The 22335-nt window shown below is 33.2% G+C and overlaps 1 protein-coding gene across 1 annotated transcript in view; it reads left to right on the forward strand.

The window, feature by feature from the left end:
- The window catches only part of SLCO6A1 (solute carrier organic anion transporter family member 6A1), a 266388-nt gene that overhangs the window by 188131 nt on the left and 55922 nt on the right, over positions 1 to 22335 (forward strand). Inside the window, 4 exon segments of the mRNA XM_057497503.1 lie at positions 933 to 1038; positions 9221 to 9339; positions 10193 to 10299; positions 14640 to 14784. Coding sequence (XP_057353486.1) covers positions 933 to 1038; positions 9221 to 9339; positions 10193 to 10299; positions 14640 to 14784 — 477 coding nt within the window.

A 22335-nucleotide genomic window follows, 5' to 3' on the forward strand; every position in this document is an offset into this window, starting at 1 on the left:
AACAAAATAATCATTTTCCACCATAGGTAAGGAAAGTTATGTCACTAAACTACAATAGATGATATTCGTATTTATGTTTGATTTTAGAAAAAAAAAATTGTAGTGATTTATTAGTGTTGGCTAAGGGTGTTTTACTTTTGGTTCTACTGAATAGCATTAAAGTGCATGTCTACATGTTACAGAGAGAAAGTTTACTTTATTGCCATCTCCTGCCACCCAGCAGCCAAGGTGAAGGATGCAAAGGTCATGATTATGTTAAAGTATCATTTTATTTTAGTGCCATAAATTAAAGTAAAATAAGGTATATTGAATTTTTGTTTATATTAAATGTAAATTACTTATTTACATTAAATAAATAGGTTAAATAAAGCACCGTGAATTGTATAAGTATTATCTGAGTTTCTTTAATACAAGCATTGTATAGTATATGTGATGGTTAATTGTATTGTTAGCTTGGCTAGGTTATGGCATCCAGTTGTTTGGTCACACACCAGTCTAGATGTTTCTGTGATATTTTTTAGGTGTGATTAACACTTATAATCAGTAGACTTTGATTAAAGCAATTACCATCTGCAATGTGGGTAGGCCTCATTTAATCAGATGGAGCCTTTCAGAGTAAAAATTGAAGTTTCCCAAAGAAGCAATTCTGTCTCTAGATTGCTACACAGAAACTTTGCCTGAGTTTTTCCAGCAAAATTAACTCTTCCCTGGACTCTCAGCCTGACAGCCAGCCCTATGAATTTGGACTTACCAGGTCCTATGCTTGTATGAGCCAATTCCTTAAAATCTCTCTCCTAATATCCTATTGGTTCTGTGTTTCTGGAGAACCTTGATTAAGTATGTTAGAAACTTTCAGCAGAAATCCATTTTTTTTTTGTCTTATGACAAAGCTGGCTTATATAGTTGTTCAATGTTCTCTTTTCATTTTATAGGCTTTGTGGAAGCTTCAGTAATAATTGGATATTCTTTGGGGTATGCGATAGGAGCACCCCTAATTAAGGCTTCTGAGAATAGTACTTTTGAGAAAAGGTAAGCTGTGTTTTTTCTTTTTTTTAATTGTATAAGATATCTATTGGATAACTACTATAGCTTATAAATATATTTTATTTATAATAACCATGTTTTTAGAAAATATTTAATGTGGCTGATATATGCATGTATATATAAATACATCTAAAATATACATTATCTTTATTGCTTGATAATTTTTAAAATACTACTTATAATGAAATCTTTTTAATTCTGCTTATAGCTTTTAAAAAATTATGGTAAAAAACCACATACAATTTGCCATCTTAACCACTTTTAAGTGTATACAGTACAGTAGTGTTAACTGAAGGCACATTGTTGTGCATTAGATCTCTAGAAGTTTTTATCTGGCAAAACTGGAACTATATATCCATTGCACAACTCCCCTTTTCCCCTTCTTCTTAGTCCCTTGCAATCACCATTCTGCTTTCTGTTTCTAAGAGTTTTAGTACTTTATTCACACATATGAAGTAGAATCATGCAGTATTTGTCTTTTTGTGAGTGGGTTATTTTGCTTAGCATAATGTCCTCAAGGTTCATCCATGTTGTAGTATATGACAGTATTTCCTTTTTAAAAGCTACATAATATTCCATTGTACATATGTACCATTTTCTTCATACATTCTTCTGTTGATGGACATTTAGGTTACATCCACCTATTAGCTATTGTGAATAATGCTGCAGTTAACATGGATGAGTAAATATCTCTTTGAAATTCTGTTTCAATTCTTTTGAATACAGACCCAGAAATGGGGTTGCTAGAACATACGGCAATTCTATTTTTAGTATTTTTGAGGAACTTCTATACTGTTTCTTTAGTGGTGTATTATTTAAACTCTCACTATTTCTCAAGGTCCTTGCCAACACTAGATCTTTTCTTTCCTCCCCCCCCTCCCCTCCCCTCATTTCTCCTCCCCTCCCTTCTCGTCTCCTCCTCTTTCCTCTTCCAAAACCATCCTAACAGGTGTGAGGTGATACCTCATTGTGGTTTTAATTTTCATTTCCCTCATGATTAGTGATGTTTCGCATGTCCTCATATACTTATTGGGCATTTATATATCTTCTGTGGAAAAATATTCAAGTCCTTTGCCTATTTTAAAACTGTATTTGTTATTGTTGAGTTGGAGTTCTTTATATATTCTGGATATTAGGTCTTTATCAGATACGTGATTTGCAAGTATTTTCTCCCATCTAATTTTCACTCCCTTCATTGTTTCTTTTGCTGCAAAGTTTTAAAGTTTGATGTAGTTCCCTTTGTCTAATTTTGTTTTTGTTGCCTGTGTTTTTGGTGCCATATAAAGAAATCATTGCCAAATCCACTGTCATGAAGCTCCCCCTGCCATGTTTTCATCTAGGACTTTTTGTTTCAGTATTATGTCTAGATCTTTAATGTATTTTGAGTTGTTTTTCATATATCTTGTAAAGTAAGGGTACATCTCCATTCTTTTGCATGTGGATATCCAGTTTTCCCAGAACCATTTGTTGAAGAGTCTATCATTTTCCCCATTGTGTATTCTTGTCACCCTTGTCAAAGATTATTTCACCATATTTATTAGAGTTTATTTCTGGGGTCCTTAGTCAGTTCCACTGGTCTACCTATGTCTTTATAATAGTATGGTACTGTTTTGATTACTGTAGTTTTTAAATATATTTTGAAATCAGGAAGTGTGAGGCCTCCAACTTTGTTTTCCTTTTTCTAGATTGTTTTGGCTATTTGGGATCCTTTGAAATTCTGTATGTATTTTTAGGATTTGTTTTATGTTTCTGAAAAATACTCCATTGAGATTTTGATAGTGGTTGCTTTGAATCTGTATGTCATTTTGCAAAGTAAGAGCATTTTAACAATGTTAAGTTTTCAAATCCATGAACACAGATGTTTTTCCATTTATTTGTTTCTTCTTTATTTCTTTCAGCAACATTTTATAGTTTTCAATGTACAAATCTTTCATCTTGTATACTATTCATTGGTAGTATATAGAAACACCCTTGATTTTTGTGTTGATTTTGTATCCTCCCACTTTGCTGAGTTCACTTATTAGTTCTAATATTTTTTTTCTGTGGAATCTTTAATATTTTCTAAAAATAAGATCATGTCATATTCAGAGATAATCTTACTTCTCCCATTCCAATTTGGATGTCATTTATTTATTTTTCTTGTTTGATCGTTGTGGATGGAACTTCCAGTAGTATGTTAAATAGAAGTGGTGAGAATGGCATCTTTGTTTTGTTCCTGATCTTAGAGGGAAAGCTTTCAGTTTTTCACCATTGAGTATGATGTTAGCTGTGGGCACTTTATATACATGGCTTTTATTAACTTTAGGTAATTTCATTGTATTCCTACTTTGTTGATTGTTTTTATAATAAAAAGGCATTGAACTTTGTTGAATGCTTTTTCTGCCTCAATTGGGTTGATCATGTGGTTTTTGTTTTCATTCTGTTAATGTGGTATATTACACTGATATTCATGTGTTGAATCACCCTTGAATTCCAGGAATAAATCTCACTTGATCATGATGTGTAATCCTTTTAGAGTGTTGTTGAATTTGGTTTGATAGTATTTTGTTGATGATTTTTATGTCAACATTCACTAGGGATATTAATCTTTAAGTTTTATTTTCTTGTAGTATCTTTATCTGATTTCATTATTAGGATAATACTGGCTTCATAAAATGAGTTTGGAAGTGTTCCCCACCCTTCAATTTTCTGGAAAAATTTGAAAAAGAATGGTATTAATTCTTCTTTAAATGTTTGGTAGTATTCTCCAGTGAAGCTATCTGGTCCTGGGTTTTATTTGTTGGGAGGTTTCTGATTGTTGATTTAATCTCCTTACTAGTTATATGTCTGTTCAGATATTTTACTTCTTCATGATTCAGTCTTAATAGGGCGTGTGTTTCTAAAAAATGCATACATTTCTTCTAGGTTATACAATTTATTGGCATATAATTGTTCATAGTAGTCTGCTTGATCCTTTTTGTTTCTGTGGCATCAGTTGTTAAGTCTCTCTTTCATTTCTGATTTTTGTCATTTGAGTCTTCTCTTTTTCTTAGTCTAGCTAAAGGTTTACCAATTTTGTTGTTTTTTTCTTTCAAAAAATAAACTAAGTTTTGTTGATTTTCTCTATTGTTTTTCTAATTCTATTTCATTTATTTCTGCTCTAATTTTTATTATTTCCTTCCTTCTGCTATAAAATATGTATTTTTAAAGCTGTGCTTAATTATATATTGGGAAATGGTACCAGAAGTGACTTCTTGCCTTTTCTGGTTCTCTAATTGAGTTAACAGAGTTAATGAAGGAGACATAATCTACCACTACAATTAAAACAGAGAGGTCCACTCTCCATTTCTGAAAGTCCAGGTTTATGTCATGTTAGAACTAATAAAAACTGTGAACAGAAGCCAACGAGTTCTTCTTCTGTATTGCTAATTATCCAACTAATTGTGGAATTATTTATTGCTGCAGATACTATCTGGAAGCTCTTCTGCCAGCTCTCCTGCCCCCTCATCTGGGTTCTTACCTGGCTAGTGTGAAGTTTTGGAAGCTGCTAGACAAAATCATAAAGGGGGATATATAAGGTGTCAGAAAATAAGCTGTTTGTTGGATATATTCTGTTTGGTTCTCTAAAATCACTCTCCATTTTTCTGAACCTTCCCTACTCTTTTCTCTGCCCCAGAAGGCTTACCTGTTTGAGTGCCTCAACATAACCCCTGAATTCTGGATTTCAGTTGGATTTGGCTAATGAGAGGCACTGTCAGATGAGAGGACAGAAGCATATTAAGGCTAGGGCATTTATCCTCCCAGTTCCCTTCCTGAGAGGGTTGTACCCAGATTGGCTGTACCCCTATCCTGAAGGCCTTGGCTCCTTTTAGGCTGCCTTCTCCATTTATTAAGCACTGTTTCACTTGACATTCAGGCCTATGGTAACAACTTGCTGCTGTTGCTAGCCTGGAATTTTATACTATGATTTGTTCACTTTTTAAAACTCTGCCTACACCACTAGGAATAGTCTCCTTGTCACTCTCTCTTCAAATTATCTCTTTTCAAATTATCTACGATTTCTTTTTTTACCAGAATTCTGATTGATACTAAAAATAGTATCAGATGTAGCAATAGGATTCCAGAGCTAGACTGCATATTGTATGCACAGAGAACCTCCTTGCTGTGGATAATTAGACATAGTTCTAAAATGATCACAAGTTGTAAATTGTGGAATGGGATTAAGTCCAGGGGAAGGCAAGACTTGGAAGTGAAGTAATTATAACATTTAATCATTCATGTGACAAAAGTGATTTTAAGACTTCTTGGTCATATGGCTTCTTTTAATATTAGAGAATATTCCCAAGTAAAAGGAAATATTTAAGAGTGTGAATATTAAGTTCTGTCATTGAGATGAGAAAGGGGATGTCCACTATATTAGCAGTCCACTCAACAGTGACCTTGAAATATGGGAAATCCTTCTAGTAAGTAGAACTTCAGGCTGGTATTCACTTAGCATAGAAGGACTATACCTTAGCATAGGTATAAATTTATACTGATTTATTGTTGGGTAGCCAGGGACTTAGAACAAGATAATAGGTAATAAGGAGAATATGTGGGTGAACCTCTTGGAATGGGCACATGAAGGCGGTGTATACTTTGGAGGAAGCTCTTTACTCAGTTGGACAAGATGATACATCCTGTTAATGTCAGTCAGCCTCTCTCTTTCTCTTTTTTTTTAATCACTCATTCTTCTTCAATAAGCCATAAAAAGTGGCCATGGTGACAGTAATGGTGACTTTGCTTGAATGTAATAACATGTGCTGCTTTACACTAAGGACAATCTCTCATCAAGAATATTCACCAGGATATGAGTTGCTGAATATCCAGCTGATCAATAGGAGAGGTCAACCCTGAGTCCCTGATATGACACACTCATTGGGTGACAAGCTGTCATCAGGTTGATTGCATTGGTCTTTATTTTTTAACATAGAGGAAATTTGTCTTTAGGGAAGGATATATATCCTAGGCAGAAGTTTTTCTTCTCTACTATCTCAGTCCATTCAGGCTGCTATAACAAAAAGAGCATAGGCTGGGCTTATAAACAACAGTAATTTATTTCTCACAGTTCTGGAGGCTGGGAAGTGCAAGATCAAGGTGCCAGCAAATTTGCTATCTAGTGAGATCCTGCTTCCTGCTTCATAGAGAGCCCTCTTCTCCCTTTTCCTTATATGGCTAGAGGGCAAGAAAGCTCTCTGGGGGTCTCTTTTATAAGGTAATTAATCACACTCATGTGGTTTCCACCCTCATGACCTAATCACCTTCCAGAGACCCCCACCTCCTAATACCATCACACTGGGGATTGGATCTCAACATATGAATTTGGGGATGACACAAATATTCATCTACTCACCTACAAGTCCATAAATCTACTACAGTGCTTCTGCTAGTAGTACTATTCAAAGACTTACAGATGCTATATTCATTCCTGTGCTGACACAAGACTGCCTCTGACCAGAGGGAGCAATGTTTTTAAGACAAAGGAAGTGTGACGGTATGATAACTACTCTTACTCTGTGCCCCATATCCAGAAATAGATGGCATGATACGATGGTGTCATGGCTTGGTGCCCTCAATAGTTTTGTGGTGGAGTCTTAAAGGTTTCCTATATATAACATCATGTCATTCTCAGAGATAATTTTACTTACTCCTCTCTGATTTGGATACCTTTTATTCCCTTTTCTTATCTAATTGCTCTGGCTAGTTCTTCCTATGCTATGTTGAATAATACTGGTGAGAGTGTCTTATTTTTTATCTTAGAGGAAAAGCTTTTAGCTTTTTACACTTGAGTATGATGTTTTTCTATGGCTTGTCATCTGTGGTCTTTATTATGTTGAAGTATGTTCCTTCCATACCCACTTTGTTGAGAGTTTGTATCATGAATGGATGTTAGAATTTATCAAATACTTTCCTGTATCAACTGACATGATCATATTGCTTTTATCCTTCATTTTGTTAATGTCCTGTATCACATTGATTTGTGGATGTTGAACCATCCTTGCATCCCTGAAATAAATCTCACTTGATTTTGTTCCTTGAATGTATTGTTGAATTTGGTTTGCTAATATTTTGTTGAGGAATTTTGCATCTTTGTTCATCACAGATATTGACCTGTAGTTTTATTTTCTTGTGTCCTTGTCTGGTTTTGATTATACATTTAAATGTAACATCAAATTTCAGTTTACTTTTGCATATAATATGAATCATGTGCAGCTTCTATTTTTCCCTCAAAGGGATATCTAATTGTAGTGATGCCATTTATTTCATGTGTTTTTTTATTTAATTATTTCTTTACTGATATTTAAACCATCTTTATCATAAATTAAATATTTCCCTATATACATAGGTTTTCTTCTTGGCTTTTGGCTCTCTAATGTGTTCCTTGATATTTTCATGTCAATACTACAATGTTTTAATAACTAAGGCTTTATCATATAATTGGCTATTTGGTTGGATAAATCCCTACTCATTATTATTCATCAAAAATCATGGGATATTTTTGCAGAATTACCTTTCTAAATAAATTTGATCATCTGAGGTTACAGTCAAAGTATTTTGATTTGAAATACTTGAATCTGTCAAATTGGGAATAATAGTTATGTTTCCATGCAAACATATGATATATTGTCCAATTTTCTGTTTCTCTTTTATGCTTTTCAATAAGGTTTATGATTTTTTTGTATTGAAGATAACCCATATATCTTATTCCTAGTAATTTCATGCATTTTTTTAGTAGTGTGCATAAAATATTTATATTATTACATATCGTAATCAATTATTTCTAGTAGGAGGAAAAAATCTATTGATTTCTGAGTGTGTCTTATATATATAAATCACTCTAATAAATTCTTTGCTTAACTTTGTAGCTTTTTTAGTTTATTTTCTTCAGTCATCTAGGTACTTAATTATTTACGCATATGTAATAATTATAATTCACGTACTTAGAATACATAGCTGGGTTCAAAAGCAAAAAGAAAAATTGTGAATATGATAATCAATATGGAAACACAGGCCTAGTGTCAGTCTGTGGAGTTGAAACTCCCTGTGCATAGCATATTCAGATATATATGCCTATTTGATAATGGAAATCAAGATTGCAAACCTGTGTCATTGCAAGTTGCAATTTGTATTCCTGAATAATGTAGCAATGGATAAGTTGTCCCATCAATGAAGAAAACTGAATAAAACTTAGAATGAATACTCTACACATTCCATGAAAGACAAGGCATATAAGCAAGCTACTCACCAGGTTTGCTGGCTGTAGAGTTACCAGTGGGAAACCAGCACCTCCAAATGTAGTGCCTGCAAATGTGGGCATTTTCCAGTGATGGATGGTTGGACAAGGTTTTAAGTGTGTGTGGCAGCCATGTAGTAATCAACTTCCCCAAATCTCCTCCCAAATGATACCAAATAACTTCACAACCATGAAAATTCTCTGCAAAATGATGGCCTCAGTATTATGGAAGACAAGGAAAGCTGAAAGTGCAAAGTAACAATGAGTAAAGGAGAAAACCAACAAATCTCAGTGCATAATCCTTCACATTCCCATCACACCCTACCCACTATAAGGCTTTGTGGTTTGCAAAGGAAGACCAAGAAAAACTGCAGGGAAGACAGAAGACAAAGGCTAACAAGGGCCCCTAAGGGTGATTAGGTATGATAACTAGAAGCATAATTCATGCTCAATTTGAGAGTTACCAAAGAAGGGACTGTTAAGAAAGAGATTTCAAAGTATATGTGATTTAAAAGGTCAGATGCCAGATTAAAGGGTTGATTGTGCAATTTAAAGGTCCAGGCTTTCCCTAATGGGCTGAGTGCATGATTTTAAAGGGGCAGGATAGGTGAGATTTACAGGGATGGTTTTCCAAATGCATGCCTTCTGTTGGAGAAAAAAGTTGAAAAGGAAAAAGAATTACTCTTGCCATCCGAGCGGACAGGGGAAAAGAAGGGAAAGGGAAAAATTTAGGATCCTGCAGGACAAAAGAGCTACTGGAGAACTTAAAACCATTCACTCTCTGCAAAACAAACAATATAGGGAGAATTTAACAGAAAATGTTCCGTTCTCCTTTCCCCCCTTATATTACTTTCTTGCCCTGATTATGGCCTTGTTTGTAATAAAATACACAAAATTGAAAATTTTCATTTTTCTTTGTTAAAGCATTGAAAACAGTGATAATCAATACTGGCTGCGGACTTGGTGGATTCGTTTTGTTTTTGTCTCAATTATTGCATGGTCTACGTTAATACCATTGTCATGCTTTCCACACAATATACAAGGTGACTATAAAAATGTAATTCATTAAATTAAAGGACAGTAGGTTCCTTATCCCAACCCCCTTCCCCCATTCTCAGAATATGGCTGAACTACATTTCTTTTTGTCATAGATATAACTGACATGTGCTGGATATTTGAACAAATGAAGCCATATGTGGCCAAATATTATTTCATTTATGTACCAGGCTTCCATTAGTACAGGGTCTTGCTTCTTGTCATTCCTTTAAAATATGCTTTATATATAGATTTCATAAATTTTCTTTTAAAAAAAATGCGTATTTAAATCTATTTACCTAGCATTATTTAACATGTGTACTACACTTCATAGAATTGTTTCAAGATAAAATAATACCTCTTAAAATTATTTTGGAAACCCTAAAAAAATACATGTAACATTAGAGAAATAAAATATTCTTCTAATGGTAGTATATTTTTTGGCAGAAAATATTTCTAGTAATATCAAAGATTATTCTTTTAAACTTTAGGCTGTGCTGTCAAATACTGTAATCACCTACCACATGTGGCTATGTAAATTTTAAATTAAATTTATTTAGAAATCTATTTACTTAGTTACAGGATCTACATTTCAAGTATTTAACAGTCATATATAGCACATAGCCATAGTATTGGACAATACAGATATGGAAAATTTTTACTATCATAGAATGTTCTTTAGGATGGCACTGTTTTAGAAAAGTGTGCCTTCTACTTAATTAGGCTGACTTTAGCTTGTTAAAAAATATCTCAATTGCTATTTCAAGACAAACTGGGTTTATTAGGATATATATGTATGTTTATGCATATGTTTTTGTTATTTGAACATGGCATGAGATTCTTTTACTTGTTAACGTACAGGTACAGCAAAGATAAAAGCCAGAAAACCTGAACAGCCTAATTTGTTTCACATGTTTGAAGATCAGGAATTTGGAACTAGTATGAAGGATTTATTTGCCGCTATTTGGGTAAAGTAAAATATTTTACATGAATGAGACAATTAAGTCGACCTGTATAACATTGTAAAAGTGGATGTAAGAAAACAATTACAAAGTGTTAAACTTAAATCTGAGTTGGACTTTTAAAGTCTTAATTAACACACTCATTTTACGGATAGTGGAAAATACGACCCACCTTATCTAAGTGATATTGCCAAGACCTTACCACTGTCAGAGACTGGTGCCAATTATTTTCCTTCTTCTTTTTCTTTTAATTTTACTTTTATATTATCTGTGTTTGTTTTTTCTTTGCAGAAATAAATAAGACATTTAATGAGATGATGTGCAAGTATTAACATCTTTTTATTATGCTTAAATGACATAGAACTCTAGAAGTTAATAGGTATTCTCACAAACACCATGTTTTATGGGAACTATATCATCTCAATATCAATGGAGAACTGTTTCTCTAGGTGAGAAACAAGGCCCACAATACAGAGTGTGGTTAGAAAAAAAACAAAGCTCAACTTCTGAATAGTAACTCTATATTCAATATCTTTTCCTTTCTCTTATTCGTGACTTCATCCTTTATTTTGCCTGCAGCATTGTATTTCTCACATGTAGATTTTATGAAGTCATTTTTCAGATCACTTAGTAGATGAATTTCATATTCTTTTAGTGGGATTTTAAAACCCTTCACGATAGCGTCAGCTGAATTTTCCTATCTTATCTCAGAATTTTACCCTTATCTTCCCCACATTCCAGCACCTGTACTTGCATGTTCCTGGGCATGTTAAGTACTTTTATAGCTTTGTACCTTTGTAGATGGCAATCTCTCTATTTCAAATGTCCTTCTCTCTCTTCTCCTTTTGAAGAAAAAAACCTCTTTGTCAAATCTTAGCTTCCTAGGCAAACTGAGTTTCTCCCTCAATGCTTTCATGGATCTTTGTTCAAAATATAACATAACAGATAATAATATATGTATATATGGGATATATATAGATATTGCTTTTTTATTATATTAGTCTAATTTTTCTTAAAGTGAATAGGTATATTGTATAAGTTTAAAAATTGTGTTTACTTCTTTTCATTAAGTGCAAAAGTATTTATCTTTTTAAAAATCATGAATCCTTCCCAGTAATGGATTATATTTCATTCAGATTTTTATTTAATTTTCATTTTTACCAAAATACCACATGTATATATTTTAACAGAATGGAAATAAATTAGGCATAATCTTTCAAGTTGTTCAAATTAAGATACATTTATAAAAAAGAAAACCAGTTTTCAGAAAATTTAAACACAATTTTTTTTTAACAATACTGCCAGGTAAGAAAGAAAACCAAGCCAATTCCAATATTTATATCTCCTGGAAATAGAATGCTTGCATTATTATGGTTAAGACACAAAAGAACAGAATGCCCAAGTAACAGTCTTAAACTTTTGTCGAATACCAGTCAGAAGGTAACACGTTACCTGGTGGATACCTAGAAGATATCTTAATCCTTTTAAAAGTTTATTAAAAGGTGGGAGTCAGAGTGAGGAGCTTGGAAAATCTTCACCTCCAAAAACACAGTGGTTGAAACTGGCAAAATTGTCACAACCATTTCAAAACTCTGGATATTAGGACTATACTTTAAGAATCACTGATCTAGTTTATCAGAGACCTTTCTACTTTAATTCTGAAAGCATGATTACAGAGCAGGTTCCGTATTAATGTTATTGGTTTGTACGTTTAGTGCATGATAGGTGTTTGTCCCAGGAAGAAGGAAGATTAGGAAAGCCATATATAACCTTGTGGTATTCTTAACATATTGACATTGACCAAGGTGGCCAAAAGCAAAGCAGTAGTCAGAAGTGAAGTTGCCTTGCTTTAAGCCCACTTTGACTTTATGTAAACAATAATTTGAGAAATTCTTATTTTCAATTTATCAAATAAGAATTGGTGTGTAGTTGAAATGGAATAACTTGTTACCCTTTAAAAAATGTAGACTATTTTTTCAATGCAACTGATAGAGGCATACCAAAGTAATTTCTAAATGAGAACAAGTTAACAATTGTTGAAGCCCACCATTTAAAAGGATACTAAAATGGTTTGGGGGACATTATTATTTTTTGCCTTAGTTTTTATCCTATAAAATGATGGTAATAATAGTGTACCTTGCATAAGTGCTTAGGATTAAATGTATTAATATATGTAAGGTGTTTAGACAGTGCCTAGCACATAGTAATACAATATAAATGATTATTTTAGTTATTCTTATCCATCTCTTTTTTGTTGTGTAGTATCACTGTGTCCTAGACATTGAAGTATAATATATAGTAGTAACAAGTCCCATGCCTTTATGGAATTTATGTTCTTATATGGGTCTCAGATTAGAAACAAACAAACAAACACAGATTAAAAACAACTGATTACCAACTGAGAAAATTCTATGCTAAACCTACTTTAGATACGAAGTAAAGAAGGCTTCACCGAGCAGAGAACATTTAAATGGAGGAAGCTAAACCATGAAAAGGAGTTAGCTATGTGAAGAATGGTCATTAAGAAAATACCAAGTGGACATATATGGAAAAACCTTGAGGCAGTAAAGATTTGGGTTTATTCAGTTTAGAGAAGACTTGTGTGTTTGGAGCATAGTTGCTTGATGGGGAAAGTGACAGAATAATAGGTTGGAGAGAGAAGCAGAGGCTAGCTCATGAAGGCATGGTTAAGAACTTTAGATTTTATTCTTAATGCAGTAGGAAGTCACTAATATATTTTAACTAAGATAATAATATGAACACAATATGAATTTTGTTTTAAGAACTTTAAAATATGACTTTGTATAAAAAAATGGATTAAAGTGGGATAAGAATTGAAAAGGGTGTTGTTTTAGAAAGTTTTCTCTTTATAATATACTTGGTCAGGGCTTGCTCCTCTCAGCTCTACTTGTGGTCAGCTGGAAGGATTGAAGGCTGGGGATGAAGTCAGTCGAGGGCTCATTCACTCCACAATCAGCTTTTGATACTAGCCGTTTGCTGGAACACCCATACGGGGACTCTCCGTCTGACTTGGGCTGTCTCTCTACATGGTGGCTGATTTCCAAGGACAGAGTCCTGAGTGAGTGAGAGTTCTCAGCAGAAGTCATACTGTCATTTTATGACCCAGCCTCACAAGTCATGCAGTGTTACTTGCTTTCTTGAGGTGGTCATAAAGGCCTTTCCAAGTTCAGGGCCTCTTGATGGGAGAATGGCAAAATTCTGGAAAAGGGATGTAGAATTGGAAATGTTGCTTTGAAGAATTTTAGAAAGTATAATTTGCTACATAAAAAAATGGAACCCTCCTACATTATGGTGGGAATGTCAGCTGATACATTCTGGAGGAAAAAATCTGGAGAAATAATCGAATGAAGCATTCCAAATCCCAATTCCTGGTGGTCTCTTTCTAGGAGATATACCTCCAAAGGCACTCTACCCTAGGTTTTTAAGTGTACATGCATAGGGATGTTTAAAACCTTGTTTATGTAACCTTGTGACAGTAGGGAGTTGAAGTCAGCCTAAGTATTTAATTGGATGGTGGAATTGTACTATGTAAAGTTAGGTAGTACTCAGAAGATTAATTTTATGAATGCAGAATATGACTAGATTTTAAAAATAGTGTTTGGGGATATAAAAAGAAGATTTAAATTAATTGAAAAATACACAAACATGAAATACCACTAAATATTTTCAAATATATACATATATATATATTTTATACACACACACACACATATACATATCCAGGAAATACTGAAATTAGTTATAAAGTTAATATTTTAATGTAATTTACTATCATGTTAATTACTGTGCATAGTATAATAGCACAAGAGGTAATAGTAAACCATCACTATGTATCCTAATAAGGCTTGTGAATAAGTTAAAAAAATTACTGAAATGTACAATTTGAATGACTTCACTCCTTATGTAGAATTTCCAGGAGTAAAATATTACAGAAACTTGACTTCAATCCTAGTGATTTTCCTCAAATGTTGCTTAAGTTTTCTTTCATTTTTTAGTTAAATATAAAGATATGCTAAGAAAAAAAACTGATGAACAAAAGCAAAAGGAAATTCTAGATACTTGGTTAATGACATCTATTCTTCCTTAATCTTTCTAGCAAACTTCCAGATTCACAAATGAAAATTATAGGTGGTATAGCAATCAAATTATAAATAAAAATGTTTCAAGCATTACATTTCTGGTTGGATTTTTACATATATGTATCTCAGTATAGATTGAGAAAGGTAAGATTTTGACTGATTGGTCATTAACATATGAGTGGATAAATCTATTCTTCTTTACCTAACAAAAGAAAATAAGTTATATGTAACTTCTTTCTGTTTCAGATTCTAGTGAAGAATCCAGTGTTTTTGTGCTTAGCTCTGTCCAAAGCTTCAGAATCTTTAATTACTATTGGAGCATCTGAATTTTTGCCTATTTATATAGAAAATCAGTTTGTATTAACACCCAGTATGGCAACTACACTTTCAGGTAGACCTTTGTGCTCATTGTACTCAAATTTTTATGTGAAGTTGTCTTATGTGTATTTATGAAATATTTCAAATAAGCAGAAAGTAGGAGTAATAGTGTTTGCTCACATTAAAAAAATGTCAGTACTTTGCTATCACTGCATCAATATTTTTTTAACACATAAAACTTTGTAAGGACTGCTGTGCCCCTGCCTTATCTCGTTTCTCTTCTCACCCCATAGGTAATTACTCTTATTCTTTTTTCTTTTTAAAATTTTAATTGAAATATAGTTGATATACAATATTGGTTTCATATAAACAACATAGTGACAATTATATACATTACTAAATGCTCATATGGCACGTGTGGTTAGTATTTGTCACCATACAAATATATTAGAATATTTTTAGTTATATTCCCTATTCTGTATTTCCATCCCTGTGACTAATTCATTTTATAATTTGAAATTTGTACCTTTTTGTTCCCTTCGCCCATTTCTCTCCCTTCCCTCACCACAATGGTAACCAACAGTCCATTCTGTGTTTAAGAGTCTATTTCTGTTTTGTTCATTTATTTTTTTCAGATTCCACACATAAGTGAAACCATATGATATTCATCTTTTTTTGATTTATTAAGCTCAGCATAATACTCTCTAGGTTCATCCATGTTCTTGCAAACAGCAAAAATGTCATTCTTTATTATGACTGAGTAATATTCCATTGTATACATGTACCACTTCTTTATTGTCTACTGATAGACACTTGGGTTGCTTCCATATCTTGGCCTTGTAAATAATACCATGGTAAACATAGGGGTGCATATATCTTTTCAAATTAGTGATTTTGTTTTCTTTGTATAGATTCCCAGAAGTGGAATTGCTGGGTCATATGGTATTTCTTTTTTTTTAACTTTTTGAGAAACCTCCATGCTGATTTCTATAGTGGCTGTACCAATTTACATTACCATCAACAGTGTAGGAGGGCTCCCTTTTCTCCACACCCTTTCCCAACACTTGTTATTTCATGGTTATTTGATATTAGCCATTATGACTGGTCTGAGGTGATATCTCATTGTGGTTTTGATTTGTATTTCCCTCATGTGGAGCATCATTTTATATGTCTGTTGACCATCTGTATGCCTTCTTTGAAAAATGTCTACTCAGGTCCTCTGCCCATTTTAAAATAAGATTATTTGCATTTTGGTGTTGAGTTGGATGAGTTTTTAAAAATTTATTTTGGATATTAACCCCTTATCAAATATGTCATTTGCAAATATAGTTGCCCATATGTAGGTTGCCTTTCGTTCTGCCAATGGTGTCCTTTGCTGTACCATGTAGTCCCACTTGTTCATTTGTGCTTTTGTTTCTCTTGCCTGAGGAGACATATCTAGAAAAAAATTATTAATGCTGATGTTCAAGATTTTACTGCCCATGTGTTTTCTTCTAGGAGTTTTATGGTTTGAGGTCTTATATTTAGGTTTTTAATCCATTTCAAATTTACTTTTGTGTATTGACTAAGACAATGATCAGCTACAATGCATGTAGCTGTCCAGTTTTCCAAACACCTTTTACTGAAGAGACTTTGTCTTTTCCCCATTATATATTCTTGCCTCCTTTGTCACAGATTAATTGACCACCTAAGTGTGTTTATTTCTGGGCTTTCTATTCTGTTCCACTGATCTATGTGTCTGTTTCTGTGCCCAGTACCATTACCATTTTGATTACTATAGATTTATGATATACTTTGAGATCAGGCAGTATGATACCTCCAGCTTTTTTCTTCTTTCTCAAGATTGCTTTATCTTTCCAGGTTCTTTTGTGGTTCCATACAGATGTTAGGATTATTTGCTCCAGCTCTGTAGAAAATGTCATTGGTATTTTGATAGGGATTGCATTGGATCTGTAGATTATTTTGGATAGTATGGCCACTTTAACAATAGTAATTCTTCCTATCTGTGGACATGGGATATTCTCCATTTATTTGTGTTGTGTTTAATTTCTTTCATCAGTGTTTTGCATTTTTCACAGTATAGGTTTTTCACTGATTAAGTTTGTTGATAGGTATTTTATTCTTTTTTGATGCAATTGTAAATGGGATTGTTTTCTTAATTTCTCTTTCTGCTAGTATATTATTTGTATATAGAAATGAAACAGATTTCTGCACATTGATTTTTATATCCTGTGAGTTTACTAAATTTGTTAATTTCAATAATTTTTTTGGTGGAATCTTTAGGGTTTTCTCTCTATAGAATCATGTCATCTGCAAATAGTGACAGTTTTACTTCTTCCTTACCAATTTGGATGCCTTTACTTCTTTTTCTTATTTGATTTCTGTGGCTAGGATTTCTACTACTATGTTGGATGAGAGTGGGCATTCTTGACTTGTTCCTTATCTTAGAGAAAAAGCTTTTGGTTATTCAATGTTGAGTATGATGTTAGCTATGGGTTTGTCATGTATGACCTTTATTATGTTGAGATACATGCCCTCTATACCCACTTTGGTGAGAGTTTTATCATGATTGCATGATAAAAGCATTTGTCAAATGCTTTTTCAGCAAATATTGAGATAATCATATAATTTTTATCCTTCCTTTAGTTAATATGGTATGTCCCATTGATTGATTTTAGATATTGAACCATCCTTGCATTCCCAGAATAAATCCTGCTTGGTCATGGTGAATGAACTTTTTAATGTATTTGTATTTGGTTTGCTAATATTTTGTTGAGGGTTTTTTTTCCCATAAAGAATATTGGTAATTTTCTTTTTTTTTAAATAATATATTTGTCTGGTTTTGGTACAGGGGTGATGCTGACCTCATAGAATGAATTTGGAAGCTTTCATTCCTCTTAAGTTTCTTGGAATAGTTTGAGTAGGACAGGTATTAACTCTTCTTTAAATGTGTGGTAGAATTAACCTGTGAAGCCTTCGATAACTGAACTTTTGTTTGTTGGGAATTTTTTGATTACCAATTCAATTTGCTTACAAGTAATTGGTCTGTTCAGGTTTTTTATTTCTTCCTGGTTCAGTCTTGGGAGATTGTATGTTTCTAGAAATCTATCCATTTCTTATAGGTTGTCCAATTTCTTTGCATATAATTTTTCATGGTAGTGTCTCATAATACTTTTTCTGTGGCATCAGTTGCAAATCCTCTTTCATTTCTGATTTTCTTTATCTGAGTCCTCTTTTTCTTGATAAGGTTTATTAATTTTGCTTACCTTTTCAAAGAACTAGCTCTTAATTTCATTGATCTTTTCTACTGTTTTTTTTTTAAGTCACTATTTCATTTATTTATTCTCTCAGCTTTATTTGCTTCCTTCTAACTTTAGGCTTTGTTTGTTTTTATTTTTCTCTAGTTCCTTTAGACGTCAAGTTTGATTGTTTATTTGAGATGTTTCTTGCTTCCTGAAGTGGGCCTATATTACTATAAACTCTCTTTGGACTGCTTTTTTTGTATCCCAAAGATTTCAAACTGTTGTATTTCTATTTTCATTACTGTCCAAGTATTTTTTTATTTCTTCTTTGATTTCACTGATAACCCATTGGTTGTTTAGTAGCATGTGTTTGTGTATTTTCCATTTTTTTCTTGCAGTTGATTTCCTGTTTCATACCATTGTTGTCAGAGAAGATGCTTGATATGATTTGAGTCTTCTTAATTTATTGAGACTTGCTTTGCGGTCTAATGCGTGACCTATTCTGACAAATGTTCCATGTACAAATGAAAAGAATGTGTATTCTACAATTTTTGGACTTAATGTACTGTATATATCTGTTAATTCCATTTGTTCCAATGTGTTATTCCAATCCACCAGTTCCCTGTTGATTCTTTTTCTGGATGATCTATCCATTGATATAAGTGGGGTGTTAAAGTCTCCTACTATTATTGTATTGCTGTCAGTTTCTCCCTTGATGTCTGTTAATATTTGCTTTATATATTTAGGTGCTTCTCTGTTGGGTACATAGATATTTATAATTGTTACAGCTTTTCTGTACTGAGTCCTTAATCTTTATATAATGTCCTCTTTTGTCTCTGGTTAGAATTTTCGTTTTAAAGTCTATGCTACATCAGCCTTTTTTTTCATTCCTATTTGTATGGAGTCTTTCTTCATCGCTTCAGTTCTAGTCTGTGTATCCAATCTTTAGGTCTAAAGTGAATCTTGTAGGCAGGAAACAGATGCGTCTTGTTTTTTTAATCTATTCAGTCACCCTGTATCTTTTGATTAGAGCATTTAGTCCATTTACATTAAAGTAATTATTGATAGATATCTACTTATTTCCATTTTGTTCAATATTTCTTAGTTGTTTTATCATTCTTCTCTGATCCTTTCTTCCTCTGTTGTTCTTTTTTCTTGTGCTTTATGACTTTCTTTTGTGTTATGGTTATATTTCCTTCTCTTTTTTTTTTGTATCTATTATAGGTTTTTGGTAACCACTCTTCTAAAATTAGAGTACATCCTTCCTATAAATTTCTGTATTTTTACTGCTTATATATTAGGCCTATTTCTAAAATTAAAATATAGTTTTGTACAAACTCTTTTGTTATTTTCATCTGAAATCATGTTAATCAGATGCACATTGATCTTGACTTATTTAATGGATTTTAACTGTGATATGGAATTCTGTTTTATGACTATGCCAGAGTTTATTTATCCATTATCATATTAATGGATATGAAGTTTCCTCTAACTTTTTAACTTTTCCAAACAGTGCAGTAACAAATAGGCTTGTGCATATCTCCTTTTGCACATTTGTAAAGTTGATCTAGGTTTAGACACTGATGGGGAATTATTACTGTGTGCATCTTTAATTTAATTAGTTATTGAGAATTGGCTTTTCAAAAGAGGTCACAAATGGTATAAAAAGTTTTAAGGTCCAGGCATTAACAGGAAAGTGATAAGTGTAATCATTTATTTTATGCTGTAAAAAGTCAAAGATGCACACTATAACTTTTAGGTTAACCAGTAAAAGAATGGTAAAAGCAGATATTGTTTTGAAATAAATAATATTATAAATAAAATTAATAATCAATTTTTAAAATTGATTAGAAATTTATTAATAATGAGGAAATTGATTAATGATGATGAAGTAATTGATCAATACTTAAATTAATAATTGATTAAAAATAAAGGACAGAAAGAAGGAACATAAAATTTGTGAGCCAAATAAAAAACAAATTTTTAAAAGTGTAAAGACATTGACTATCAGCCTATTATTGAGTATATTTTATGATAGAGGGAACACCATTGTCAGACTGCAAGTAGTCCAAAATCTAAAAATATGACACAGTTTCAAGGGCCATAAAGACAAATTTTTCCATGAGTATACCACATTGTTTGCTAGTGTGATTAACCAAATCAACACAGATTGGGACTAAATACGTTCAATTTATTTCATGTCTTATTTAATTAAGGCTAATATCAGCAAGACTCCAAGCATCAGGATAATGAACCTGCAGTATTCTCCTACCCATCCATGCTGTCAAGGCCCTGGACCCGGCCAGCTAAGCAAATCCCTGGGCCCTCAGGGTCTACCTTAGAAAAAGATGGCTTTCTTCTTGTTTCTGTATTGACCTTTCCACTTAGCCTGAGGTATTAATCCAGGTATTAAAAAAAACTATTAACAATTGTGTATCTTGTACCTTGGCCTACAAGGACAAAATTTTGGGCAAATCTGTCATCCATAGCAAAGCTGATCAGTTACTGAGGCTGACCAGAGTACTTTCCAGGGATGAGGTGGTGTCGTTGATTATTTCAACTAAAGTCAAGGACACATTACATACCACCTTTTCTTATTGGATTACTCTTATTGTAGAGATAACTGCCCTCATGGTGGATAAAAGTAATGTGTCAGCAATCCCTCTGGGAAAGCTCTCCTGAGTAACTAAGAGAGATTTCCATAGTCTTCTGAGGGCTCTGTAATCTGGTCATGTTTCCTTAAAGACTTGAAGATCTCTTATGATCATCTCTGTGGCTTGAATATACCACGTTGGTTGACAAGACTTGTCAGATAGTTAGTTGTGAGTGTGATTTGATTCATCCCAAAATGAGAATATCAGTCCATGGAGTCACAAAGCTTTCATGGGTCAGGGCTTCAGTTTTGATGAAAGTCCAGTAGCAACTAAGCAGTTCGTTGTTTTCCAAACATAGTCGTTTCAGGGAGTCAATAAGTCCTATACCCCAAGGGATGCTTCTGACTGGAGGCCATCTCCTTTTTTCAGAAGCACCAGGACACAAAATCATCAGTCATGGAGACTTGTAACTCAAGTGGGTCATTAAGTTTGTGGTACCTCAGAGTAGGAAATATGCCATAGGTTGCTGATTAGCTTCCATGTAGGTCTGTAGATTATACTCACTGTGAATTAGCTGATATTAAAAACCCTCTAAAGTAGAATGCTCAAGTGAGTTATATACTGTCTTCATCACTTATAGTCCAAAGCGATGCTAGGCTGCCTTTTGGTTGAGGGGAAAGGAGAACAAGTTTTCCTTAACTGCCACAAGGATTGAACACTGTGAATCTGACAGCACAGCCTCCCAAAAACTTGATGAGCTGTCTTCTGGATATTGTTGGTCTTTATCACTCATGATTGCTGATGAAGATATGGTGACATCAAAGTCAGAGCTTTTGAGTCTTAAGTTTCTGAGCCTCTGGCCAACTGAATATCAAGCCATCAGTGAAAGCTTTGGACATCAGAGAGTAGTGGTACTCATAATAAATCCTAATCTACCCCCTTATAGTCAATGACAAAGGAATTTAGGGAATACTGCAAATGTATATTTATGGCTCTGCCACATGAATGAGAATCGGTCTTTGTTTTTGGGTGCTAATGGGATACAAAAGAAGGCTTTGTCAATGTCCAAGGTAGCATATTTAGTGCCATTAGTCTCTGCCACAAATTTAGTTACATTACAATGTCTGGAATATCAAGAGATACAGGAGCAACAACTAAATTCAATTGGTGGTTAATCTACTTTAAATCTCAAGCCTTTGATAACTTTTTCACTGGACATAAGGTCAGTTGAATTGAGGTATTGCTCAATTCTTACCTTTTATGTTGTTTCTGTTGGACCATGCAAGAGGAAACAGATTTGGGTAGCAATTTATGTGTTCCACTATCACTGTTGGAGTTTAGGAACATATGTAATACAAGCTTGTAAAATATAATTGCCAATTACATATTTCAAAATTAAAGTCACTTACAGTTCTCTGCCCCTGCTCCTCAGGAGTGTGTGTGTGTGTGTGTGTGTGTGTGTGTGTGTGTGTGTGTCTGATATAGGTTATTAATCTTATCTTTTTAAGAAACTGGCTGTAATTATCATTCTTTTGCAAGTAACATGCTCTCTGGCAGCTTTTACAATTTTTGCTTTATGACATTTCCCTGCTTTATTTCTCTATGTGTAAAAATCGATTTAATTATTTATTTTTAAATCCTTCTCAGTAGTTGCAGTGTTCTTTTATTCCCAAAACTCGTTCTTTAATTATGGAAATTTCTCATTTTCAGCTAATTTTCCAGATAATGTTTCTCTGATATTCCTTTCATTATATTTCTCACAATTGCTGTAAAACCTTTTGTGAAGCC

Source organism: Manis pentadactyla, chromosome 2, assembly GCF_030020395.1.
Source record: "Manis pentadactyla isolate mManPen7 chromosome 2, mManPen7.hap1, whole genome shotgun sequence".
Lineage (NCBI taxonomy): Eukaryota > Metazoa > Chordata > Mammalia > Pholidota > Manidae > Manis > Manis pentadactyla.